This window comes from Carcharhinus amblyrhynchos, chromosome 16 (assembly GCF_965287045.1).
Source record: "Carcharhinus amblyrhynchos chromosome 16, sCarAmb.v2.hapA, whole genome shotgun sequence".
NCBI classification, from domain to species: Eukaryota; Metazoa; Chordata; class Chondrichthyes; order Carcharhiniformes; family Carcharhinidae; genus Carcharhinus; species Carcharhinus amblyrhynchos.
This window is the reverse complement of record NC_137339.1, coordinates 34,047,345-34,060,219: the sequence shown is the minus strand read 5'-3', so window position 1 is coordinate 34,060,219 and position 12,875 is coordinate 34,047,345. Positions and strand designations below refer to the sequence as shown.

At 41.7% G+C, this 12,875-nt stretch overlaps 1 protein-coding gene across 1 annotated transcript in view; it reads right to left on the bottom strand.

Annotated features, from left to right (window-relative positions):
• Positions 1-1,543: 1,543 nt before the first annotated feature.
• LOC145354088 (sodium- and chloride-dependent neutral and basic amino acid transporter B(0+)-like) overlaps positions 1,544-12,875 on the bottom strand; it is a 99,364-nt gene continuing 88,032 nt past the window's right edge. The window contains exon 14 of the mRNA XM_080205219.1: positions 1,544-1,633. Coding sequence (XP_080061345.1) covers positions 1,544-1,633 — 90 coding nt within the window. The remainder of the gene's footprint in view (positions 1,634-12,875) is intronic.

The following is a 12,875-nucleotide window of genomic DNA, read 5'->3' as shown; positions in this document are numbered from 1 at the left end:
ATGCATCCCATTCAGTCAATTTAAATGCATGCAAATAGAATGCACTTAACGAGAACTGGCGCAGAAGCAGGTGCGGATCGCACTACTGGCCTCACAACCGACTGTACCAAGTTTTCACCCAAAAACAGGCACAACACATTGGTAAAATCAGGCCCTATACTTATATTTTTGCAGTACATCTATACAAACTTAAAGTCCTGATTTTGTGATTGTAGCATAATTGGAATTTTGTGCACCTAAGATGCAGCAGTGAATGGGGCTGAATTTTGTGAAGCTACCTCCTCCCTTCCATCTTAACGTGCACCTTTTGGGAAGGATATCTGCTGTTCTTATTTGGTCCAGCCTGTATGTGACTCGACATTGACATGTGGTTGACTTCCAAATGCCCTCCGAAAGCAAACCACTCAGTTCAAGGGCAATTAGGGATGAGCAATGAAAATGCCAGTGACACCCACATCCCGTGAACAAAATAATTGCAGACGGAACAGTTTCTTGTCCAATTTTAAAATCAATCTCTGCTTGATACATCTGTCTGAAATAAGGAGAACTGAAGGAGCAAATCTTCAAAAAGAGATTTTCAAAACAGACCAAATGTATACTTCAAATGTTGTACAATGTTTTTTATGCTTGGTCATTCTGGAGTCTGTTCAAAATAAGATATATTATATTTGATGATTAAACAATGGGACTTTGCCCTACACAAAGGGAGCTTTGATCATGTATGTAGGTAAGAGAATTTCTCATATTAGTTAAGTTTATTGCAAATAGTAAAAGTTGTTATCCCAAAGCAAGTGTTCATGCCGGTCCCATTTGTATACAAGTATGTTGGTTCATGAACGAAACCTTTTCACTTACCAGGGTTGAGAAAATGCATCATAAGATGTTGACCAAAAATACAGTTGCTACTACACATGATTAAAGGGTGGCTGAAGGTTTACAGCATCATTCATTTTGAGCATAAAGGTGTAAAATGTCAATGTGATACAGTAATTTTGTAGTCATGCAGGTTATTATATCAGTTGCAGTGAAATAGCAGAATTAGGAATTGTTTGGCTCCCAGTACTCTGGGAATACTGGGAGCCAAACAATTTTTGGTTTTATTTACTTTATGATATTCTGTTTTATTAACCAACCAAACAATTGTTACTGTGTTATTCTACCTGAAGAGCTCCTGTTTTAACATACCCAACATAAAATATGCCTGACAATTGAGACAGAATTTAAGAATGATAAACATTATTGAAGATCATCAACTGAATCAAATAAATATATTAAAACTGCTATTTTCTCATTGACATCCAAAATTTTGCCTCTTTAATTGTATCATAAAGATGATTTTGAGTAGAAATATACTGCAGCGTTGACTTTGAAGTATTCCACTAAACAAAAATACTTATAATCAGTCTTTTGAAGTAATTTGTTACAATATGTTTTCTTTACAAATTCTCAGCTTTCAAAATAATTGATTACAAAGTTGATGCAAATTAAACATCAAATCATTAAACTCTGATTTTTATTACATAGTTAATAGAGGAATGTAGTTTCATCCAATCTGATTTTTGTACCTTTCCCCTCTGTTCTCTTCCAAGAGAGGACCCCAGTCAGGAGTTGGTCTGCAAGATTCAACAAATTTCTGTGAAAAAGATAAGCAAATACTCGATAATATGTGCTTGACTTTCACTCAGCACCTAACCAAATAGTCCTGATCAGATTATCCTATCATTTATTTCAACTGATTTCTCAAAGGCTTTTCAATAATCAAATCTCCATAAAGGTCTCTCTGTCTTCCCTGAATGACTTTATTCTTTCTGTTAAAAATCTAGGCTTGTAATCTGGAAGCTAATGGCATCCTTCTTGAGACAGGCCTGTTTCTCTTCTTACATTCCAGTATTTAGTTTTCTATTCAGTGCTATTGTTACCCAAATCCCAGTTTAAAAATCTAATTAAAAAAGTAACAATGCATATTTCTTGACATATAATTTTTGGATTATATTCTTTTTTATTGTGCTGATTATTTAAAAAATCCATTGCAGGACATCCCTCAAATTTAATAACATGAAATTTATAACCATTTTCCAAATAAATAGATGATTGATAGATATTTATTTAATAATTACAGCTATGAAGTGGGTTGATATACTGAAATGAGGTCACATGAGTTGTACTGAAGACTAAAAATGGAGTTCTGGGATGGCAGATTTCTAATCATAGGGAGATGGATATGGAGGCAAATTTCTGAGAAGTTTAAAAACATTAGGACAGCAATAGTGAGGGATTTAAATCCTACTATTAACTAGGATAGAGTCAATGTAAAAGGTACCAGGTGTACATTATCTCCACAATTCAAGTCCAAAGATGTGTGAGTTAAGTGGATTGGCCATGCTAAATTGACCCTACTGTCAGGGGATTGGCAGGGTAAACATGTGGGGTTATGGGAATACGGTCTGGGTGGGATTATGGTCGGTGCAGACTCAATGGGCCAAATGGCCTCCTTCTGCACTGTAGGGATTCTATGATTCTTGAACTGCATTCAGGGAAACCTTTTAGTCAGTCAACAGGAGAAAAAGCAATTCTGGACTCATTTTTCATGAATAAAGCTCAGCAGGTGATAAGGGTGTCAGCAGGAAAGCAATTTATTGGGAGTGATCATAACTTAGTTATACTTAGTTATATAAAATGACAAAGGTAGACCTAGCATAAAAATTCTCCACTGAGGAATGGTCAATTTTACAAGGCTGCAATGTCATTCAGAAAAAGTGAATGAGAAACAGAAACTTGAAAGTGAATCAGGATCAGAACAGTGGGAGGAATTGAAGCAGGAGGTAGTGAGATTTGGAGCAAATATGTTCCCACAAAGAAAAAGGACAACACTGCCAAATACAGAGCTGCTGGATGTCAAGTACGAAACAAAGTATACTGCAAAAAATATGAAGTTTATGTCAGATGTCGATGTCAGAGGGGTGTAGCTCAATGGTAGAGTGCATAGGGCAGCCCGGCAGCACAGTGGTTAGCATTGCTGCCTCGCAACACCAAGCACTCAGGGTTTGAGTCCAACCTCGGGTGACTGTGTGGAGTTCGCACATTCTCCTTGTGTCTGAATAGGTTTCTCCAGGTGGTCCAGGTTTCACAATTCACTTTCTTGTTAAGTAATATTCCCTTTTTGGGTCTAATAGTCTCCATGTGAAGCACTTTGAATTTCACCTGCCAAAAGGTGGCATGGTGACATAATAGCACTGCTGCCTCTTAGCTCCAAGGACCTAGGTTCAATTCAGGCCTTGGGTGACTGTCTGTGTGGAGCTCGCATGTTCTCCCCATGTCTGCATGGTTTTCCTCCGGTTTCATCCCACAGTCCAAAGATGTACAGGTTAGCTGGATTGGACATGCAAAATTGCTCTTAGTGTTCCCAAGATATGTATTAGCCATGGTGAATGTATGGGGTTACAGGGATAGGACAGGGGAGTGGGCCTGGCTAAGACAGTCTCTCAGAGAGTTGGTGCAGTCTTGATGGGCCAAATAACCTCCTTCTACACTGCAGAGATTCAATGATTCTATGATAATGACAGTTCAATGCTGCAGAAAGCAGTAAATAAAAATAACAGAATGACACTTTTTTAAAGTTAGGAATGCAAAATGAGGGTATGAAAAATGATTAGCAAATAAAATCAAGGAAAACCCGAGGATGTTTTATAAATGCATAAAGAGCAAAAGGATAACCAAGGAAAGAGTAGGGCCTATTAGACACCAAGAAGTCAGTCTGTGTGTATCTAAGTCACCATAGCCCAGATGACCATAGGCTGCTCTTCCATTTGAGGGGCAAACAGCTGACTGGTGGTGATTTAACCTGAGGATCATCACACCTCAGGCAAGGAGCAAGGTTGAGAAGGCCTTCATGAATAACCTCAGTTGGAACAGGAATGTGAACCCACACTGGCACTACTCTGCACCACTAACCATCCGTCCAGCCAACTGAGCTATACCAATATACAACAATGGGAGATGTGGCTATGGTTGTCAATTAAGATGTTGTATCTAACTTCATAAAAGAGGATGATTCCAACATAATAGTTAAGAAGGAGGAGTATTAAATATCGATGGAATAAACAGCGAGAGAGGAAATACTAAGGGTTTAAGCATCTTTGAAAGTAGATAAATTGCCAGATCCAGATGAAATTTATCTTAGATTGTTAAAAAGTTGGGAAAAATCAGCAGAGGCCTTCTCATCATTTTCCAATTATCTGTAGAACTGCAGACATGATGCTGGAGGGCTGGTAATAGTGTGCTGTTGTTCAAAAAAAAGAACAATTTTAAATGAGTAATTACAGCCTAACTTTGGTTGTGTGCAAATTATTGGAAAAATACTGTGGAATCGTAACGATAATCATTTTGAATGACATTGGGATGTGAGCATTACTGGCTAGGCCAGTATTTATTGCCCATCCCTAATTACCCTTGAGAAGGTGGTGATGAGCTGCCTTCTTGAACCATTGTGTTCCATGGTGGGAAATTTCTGCTCCAGAGGCTATTTGTGGTAATGTGCAGGAACATTGGCTTGGTTCCTACTGATTGGCAGACGGGATGCCACAGCAGATCATCTGCTTTTCACCTCATTATGTATGCATAAATGAGCAGCACATCATAGCTTGTGACAAGGCAGCCTGGGATTTGTCCACCCTGCTGATCCCTCACTGGGTCATATTTCTGGAAAGAAATTCCACAACACCAGTTTAGAGTCCAAACAGGTTTATTTGTAGCAAAAGCCGCAAGTTTTCGGGACAGTCTGTCCCTTTGTCAGGTGGCAGAACGCCCAGCCAATGACGAAGGGACAGGCTGTCCCGAAAGCTTGCGGCTTTTGCTACAAATAAACCTGTTTGGACTCTAAACTGGTGTTGTGGGATATCTTCCTGTTTTACCCCAGTCCAACACTGGCATCTCCACATCATATTTCTGGGTGCCAATTTCAACAGCATCCGTGCACACATTCACACTGCAGCCCAGGATGGCCTCCAGAAGTTGAGTGTCGTGCAATGGCGGCACTGCTGCAGGCTGTGTAGTCAGACAGAAATAATTAATGATCTTACAGTTAGGGATCCTCTCAGAATGAGCAATCACAGTATGGTCAAATTTAAAATACAGATGGAGTATGAGAAGATAAAATCCAATACCAGTGTCTTGTGCTTAAACAAAGACTAAAATGGGAAGAGGGAAGAGTTGGCTAAAGTAGACTGAAAGCAAAACTTTATGGTAGGACAACTGAAGAACCCAATGGAAGACTTTCAAAATGATTTTTCACAGTGCTCAGCAAAAATATATACCAGTGAAAGAAAGAACTGTAGAAAAAAGATAATCAACCATACGTATCTAAGGAAATACAGAATGGTATCAAATTAGAAGAAAGTGCACACAAAGTGGCAAAGATTAGTGGGAAAGTAGAGGATTGGGAAATCTTCAAAGGTCAACAGAGAGCCACGAGAAAAGCTATAAAGAAAAGTAAGATGGATTATGAGAGTAAACTAGCTCAGAATATAAAGACAGATAACAAAAGATTCTACAAATATATAAAATGAAAGGAGTGGCTGAAGTAAACAGTTAGTCCTTTAGAGGATGGGGAGGTGGTGGGGGGTGGGGGGGGGGTGTTGTAATAACTGGAAATAGCCGAGGCATTGAACATGTATTTTGTGTTGGTCCTCACAGTAGAAGACACAAATAACATACCAAAAATTGCTGACAAGAAGGCTGTGGTAGGTGAGAGCCTAGAAACTATCAGCACCAAAGAGGTAGTGTTGAGCAAGCTAAAGGGGCTAAAGTTAGATGAAATGCATCGTAGGGTACTAAAAGTGATGGCGGGGGAAATGGCAAATGCATTTGTGGTAATTTACCAAAATTCGCTGGACTCTGGGGTGGTTCCCGCAGATTGGAAAACAGCAAATGTGACGCCACTGTTTAAAAAAGGAGGTAGACAAAAGGCGGGTAACTGTAGCCTGGTTAGCTTACCTCCTATAGTAGGAAAAATGTTTGAATCTATCATCAAGGAAGAAATAGCAAGACATGGATATAAATTGTCCCTTTGGAAAGATGCAGCATGGGTTCATGAAGGGCAGCTCATGTTTGACTAATTTGATGGAATTCTTTGAGGACATTACATGTGTGATGGACAATGAGGAACCTGTGGATGTAGTGTATCTGGATTTCTAGAAGGCATTTATTTTATGCCACACCAAAGGACGCTGCATAAAATAAAGGTGCATGGTGCAATGGATAATGTATTAGCATGGATAGAGGATTGGTTAACTAACAGAAAGCAAAGAGTGGGGGTAAATGGGTGTTTTTCTGGTTGGGATCAGTGATTAGTGGTGTGCCTCAGGGATCAGTGCTGGGACTGCAATTGTTTACAATTTACAGAGAGGATTTGGAGTTTGGGACCAAGTGTAATGTGTCAAAATTCGCAGGTGACACTAAGATGAATGGTAGAGCAAGGTATGCAGAGGACATTGGAAGTCTGCAAAGGGATATAGATAGTGTAAGTCAGTGGGCAGGAACTGGCAGATGGAGTTCAATGTTGGTAAATGTGAGGTCATCCATTTTGTTAGGAATAACAGCAAAATGGACTATTATTTAAATGGTAAAAGCTTGCAGCATACTGCTCTGCAGAGGAACCTTGCTGTCCTTGTTCTATGAATCACAAAAAGTTGGTTTGCAGGTATTAAGAAGGCAAATGGAATTTTGTTTCCATTGCTAGAGGGATGGAGTTTAAAAACAGGGAAGTTATGTTGCAGCTGTATAAGGTGCCAGTGAAGCCACACCTGGAGTACTGTGTACAGTTTTGGTCTCCTTATTTGAGAAAGGATATACTGGCACTGGAGGGGGTGCAGAGGAGATTCACTAGGTTGATTCTGGAGTTGAGAGTGTTCGCTTATGAGGACTCAGTAAACAAAATAACAAGAATAATCACAGAACTAAGAGCATTTAACCCTGAGGAAAGGCTGGGGTTGCTGATTGTTACAAATGCATTTAAAAAAGGTTTGTTTTTGATCTTCTACATGGTTCCAATGTGGCAGTACACTACCCAATTCTGGAACTCAAATTGTCCTATTAAAAGGTTTGAATTTGGCAGAGGTATAGACTGGGCTATACTAATTGGAATTCAGGAGAATTGGGGGAGATCTTATAGAAACATAAGATTATGAAGGGAACAGATAAAATAAAAGCAGGGAGATTGTTTCCACTTGCAGGTGAAACTAAAACTAGAGGGCATGGCCTCAAAATAAGGGGGAGCAGATTTAGGACTGAGTTGAGGAGGAACTTCTTCACCCAAAGGGTTGTGAATCCGTAGAATTCCCTGCCGTGTGAAACAGTTGAGGCTACCTCATTGAATATTTTTAAGGCAAGGATAGATAAAATTTTGAACAGTAAAGGAATTAAGGGTTATGATGAGTGGGCGTGTAAATGGAGCTGAATCCACAAAAAGATGAGCCATGATATTAACGAATGGTGCAGCAGGCCCGAGGGACCAGATGGCCTATTCCTATTTCTTATGTCCTTAGGCTGTCAAAGACCGGCAGGAGGTCCTTTACCCCAATGATAGGAGCTGGAGATCGGGAGGTTACCAATGCAGTTAGTGCCTGCGTACCTCAGAAGAAGACTGCGCTGCAATGCAGGAAGAGGATGAATGATCTCATTCATTCCACCAGGCTAAGTCAACCTTTTCCTCACTGTCAACTCATTCCCATAAGACACCAGTCATTCACAGGAATGCTAAACCCTACCCACATAAGGGACATCATCACTGACTCTTTCACACACACACTTTACCATTTTCATCTCGTCACACCCTGCACAAGTTACATCTTCAGCCCTTACATGGGTCCACTCAGCACCTGCAGAAAGCATACATACTTATCATCTGCTTTGACTATTTATCATTTGCTTACAGTCTGTCCATCTCTCTTCATGCAGGACAAGATCGTGCACAAGGGGAAGAGATCCCAGCCAGGAGGGATGCTGAAGCTCAGGGTATTACGCCCTTTGAAGAACAGGCAACAGAGCTGGCTGGTGAGGACAGGGAATGTTTCTGCATCATTAGCAAGATTGGTATTTCCCAACATGCTAGTGAGAGTCCATCCAGTAGTCATCACCCATCCTTCAAAACAATGAGTTTCTTTAATGTAGGTGACTATCCAGAAGATCACTAATTATCTCGTCTCTCTATTACACCCACCAACAGGAAAAGGAGGAGACACATCATTAATCAGCCCATCATCCCAGCCTCCAGATCACTTTGGATGATGATTCAGAGGACCCACTAGATGTTGAGCAATCACTGCATTCCCTGCATCCTCCACTCATACAGAGAAGAACACCTGAGAACTAGTTCAAAAGCAGGCTCGGTCATCACCTGGTGAGCACATCACCAATTTAGGTCCACAGTAAGCAGAGTCATGACAGCCAAGGAAGATCCTGCTGATTCAGAGACTCATGATGAGCTTCCGAAATTGACCCTCAGAGAGACGTTAGAGCTCCAAGGTCAGGAAGGAATATAGCTGGCAGGTTTTCAAAAGCCTTCAGTGGATTTGAGCAAAGGATGGAGGAATCTGCCCACATTCTTTTAGTTGTAGTGACACCAACATGCCAAGGGCAGCATGGTTAGAACTGCTGCCTCACAGTGCCAAGAACTTGGGTTCAATTCCAGCCTCGGATCACTGTGTGGAATTTGCACATTCTCCCCGTGTCTGCAAGGGTTTCCTCCAGGTGGTCTGGTTTACTCCCACAGACCAAAAATGTGTGGGTTAGATTGATTGGCCATGCTAAATTTACCCTAGTGTCAGGGGGATTAGCAGGGTAAATATGTGGGTTTATGGGATTAGATTCTGGGTAGAATTGTAGTTGGTGTAGACTCGATGGGCCGAATGGTTTCCTTCTGCATTGTAGGGATTCTATATCAAGATCACTATTAGCCAAGGAAAATACTCAGTTTCTGCCGGATAAGCGCTCAGACTTGCACACCATTAGAAGAGGGGTGGATCAGCTGGTTTGAGAGAGCAGACTGGGGCAAATCAGTGTCCCTCCAGAAGTTCCTTCTTCTTGAAAAGTCAGGGAGGGGCCCTCAAACATCCGCAGGGAGAAGGAGTATCAACTGGAAACCCCAGGACAATCCATCCAGGGTACTCTAGGGCTATCCAACTGTTCCATGATTCCTCTGCCTGTGACTCCGGCAACTCCAGCTACTCGAGCTGAGAAAGGTGAACCTGCTCCATAGGAGGAAAGCCAAAGCAGGCCACAGCCCTCTGAGCCTCATTCCTTCAGAAGATCTCGCCAAGGTCATCACAACCAACAGGGCACAGCAAGCAGCAGGCAACCTCCACCTCTGTTGCAGAGATTGGGGCTGCACCAAGATGTAATGGTATTTTCAGAAAAATTAAAAAATACTTATGAGTTCAATGGTGGTGCAATGTTCACTCACTACGTACATTTTGCACATCTGTAAATATATTTTGCTTATGTGAAATTCTCAATTAGTGAATGGCTCTTCTATCTGATACAATACTTCAAGGTCATCCAAATGTGATAGATGCCCCTGTCTTCACTTATCTCCCACCATGTGCCTCAAGTGAATGGTGTCTCACTCAATCTCAGTTTAGTGAGTTGCCTTTATGGCCACAGCAGCGACAAGCCTGTTGCTCTAACAACATAGTGGCTAGAAAATGCATTTCTTAGTCTTGCAACAGACGATCATATTTTGTGGCCTCATGTATATAGATTTTGCAATTTTGTTTATTTTCCTGGTGTTCCTGCACTGAAGACTGGTTTATGAATCTTAAAAGGATTTAGTGGTGACACAACTGAAGTCATTATAACTCAGCGCATTTTTCAACGGCTTTTTTGTACATCTGTCTGGCTTGAGTGCGGGTTATATTCCAAGTAATACTAGGGAATCTAGCCGCTTAAAGCAGATGGTAGCGTGACATTGTGATCACGTGTACAATTAGGTGTTCCTCCCCTCCCATCCCATATGGCAGATCACACTCTGCACCTGCATAATGTACAAGTATGGGCCTAGCTAGCACTTGGTGACTCCTGAAACATCTGCTAGATGGCCATGATTATGCAAGATTAGGTGCATGTGTCTAACCTCATGATTCAGCCCTATTAAATGGAAGGATGCTGGTTTGCAGCTGAAGGCTTGACTAGTGTGACTTACCAGAATCCCTGAGCTAGCTGTCCGAAGGTCAACTGACATGGTTAACTGATTGTGACAATGCCATCAGTGTTCTAAGCTTCCCAGTATAGATCTGAAACTGCTGGAATGAAAATATGGAGGCCTAATATGGGATCAGAGTGGAGCTTCTGTACATCTGAGGTTTGCTTTATTATCCATTAAGTAATTACATGATGCCTACTTATTATCAACAATGGCTAAGTGTTGTGTGAAGATTGACTGGGTCACCTCACATACAGATCTGTAAAGCTCCGGACAAAAGCTGGGTTACGTCTGCTTGTCAAATGATAGTGCTGCTGAAGCTCTCTCTCTGTGCACACTCAGGTAAACTAACTTACAGATTCACATTCATGATTGACAGTGATAGATTACAGCATCCTTAAGAATGATCTCATACTGAGGACTCAGTATGGGGTTGAAGCCAGGACATTATTTTTACATGAGGAATGGTCTTAGAGAGACCCATGGTTTGGATTCAGTTTAATTCTCAGACATGAAAGTAAGAACCAGTGATTGACGATTGTCCTCTCTGAGGCAGTGTGTGATACTCCAGGCACATTGCCATAGTATAGAGATTTGCAATTTTGCTCCAGCCTTTTGGGCACTGCCATAAGCTTTAAAATATTGGCGCAATGCTAGAAAAGACTGAACGACATCTACTTGCTTCACACTGAGCACTGGCAGAATTCTTATCCAATAACAGAATGGCCACATATTCCATTGGCTGCCTGGCCTTCCAAGGAGGAGGCCACCTTCATCCATGATTGTGACTCCTCATTCTGAGATTGATGTCCTTCCTTGAGATACTGAAGATAGCAAAAGAGAGTGTTAATATCGAACCTGTTTGGATGGCACAGTTTAAAGAGGCTCATACAAGCTAGTCATCTTCTTCACTTAGAACTGTGGTCTTAAGGACATGTCTGCTATGTCTGGCCCAGGCCATAGTCGCTGCCTGTGGGACCTCAACATTGTCAACCTCTTCGAGCTCATCCTTCTTCTCACTAGAGGAGACATGCAGCTCCTCCATTTTTCTATCTGGCAACTCTATGTTGCCAGTTCATAGTTCTATGTTCTATTTACAGATAGTTCTATGGCTTGGTAGGTATAGATGTGATCGGCGCAACTTGTGGGCCGAAGGACCTGTTTGTGCTGTAGTGTTCTATGTTCTATTTAACTCATCCCCCCTTTGTGAGCACCAGATTGTGTACAGCAGAGCAAATCATAATGATGTGGGACACCCTTTGGGTAGTGTACTGGCGAGCACTACCTGATCAGTCCAGGTATCTGAGGTGCATCTTCAACATGCTTCTTGATGAGCAAACGATTAATATGCCATGGAATGAGCCACTCCTCTGAAGGACTCTGTGGCTGCTGAATGAGCATCATCAGCTATGTCTTTACCACTATGAATGCGTTTAGGGCTTTCAAAGATCTATGATACTGGCGAGTGACTCAAATGCAGTAGTTAGATCTTCCAGGGTACTTCACACAAACCTGCATAATCTGCTTTTGGTGATCACAGATCAGTTGCATGTTGATAGAGTGCTGTCAATGGCATTCTGAATCTGTGGGAAGCTGGAAACTTCTGCAATTCTCACTGCTCTGACAGCTTGGCTGGAGGAGGATGTAATTATATGCCTTATTGAAAATGGCGTTGGTGACCTCTCGGAGGCATTTATGAGCAGCGGGTTGAACAGAGTTCCCCAGTGGAGCACAGGAGAGAGCCACTTGCAAAACAGTTGAATGCAAGTGGCCACTGGAAATGGATGCTTCTCATTCTGTTCTGCATTAGATCCTGCTGAAGAATTTGGCAGATGAGTTCACCGCATTCCTTGACAAGCCAAAGCATTTAGAACTGCCTCTCACTCATCTGCATGTATAAGAGGCATCTTTGATACATCATGGGTCATGCCAATTGCCTCCATGGAATTGGTCTCTCTTCCTCAGCTTCTGGCTCTTCATGGCATCTCTCTGATACAGGTCTTCAGGACAAGGCTCTTCCCTTTACCCTGTCTGACAGAGACAGGACTATCTTCACCTCAGTTGCATGAAAACTGTGGAAAAGATAGTGCTACCTGTTACCTCCATTCTGCATTCTGCCTTGTGTCTGTGGAAAAAATAATCAGGGGCATGGCTGAGCTTCTTCCTGTAATGATCACTTTTCATTGCCAAGTGAGGGAGTCATTATGAAGTTCTTGTACTGCCCTTATTCCAAGTATTCCATATTCAGATCCTCCCTTGCAGTGTCGCACAGCATTAAGAAGCACTGGAAGCTGAGTCCTGCCTGCAGTGTCCCAGTTGTGACAAGTGCATATTTTCAAAGAAGATTGGATCTGGATGAGTACACCCAGTCTTAGTCAGCGCATTGTCAACCTATCTCCTTTGGAGTAGATTAAAGTACAGCCTTGCGCAAATGTAACGACTGTAATCAGTGTAAAGCTTGAACCTTTCAGCTGCAAAGCGTAGGAATCTTTGGAGCATTTTGCTTGAGGTCTTCAGTCATGGTCCCTTTACAGTTGAATCCATTTGGCCTTTGTGTCTTCGAATGAGAGGGACAAGTGATCATTCAAACCCAATCAACATTTGGTCCCAAACTGTTATGCAAGAATGCTCAGTGTGAGTTAAATTGTCCAAATTCTTCAACTGGCATTTGTGTCTTCCT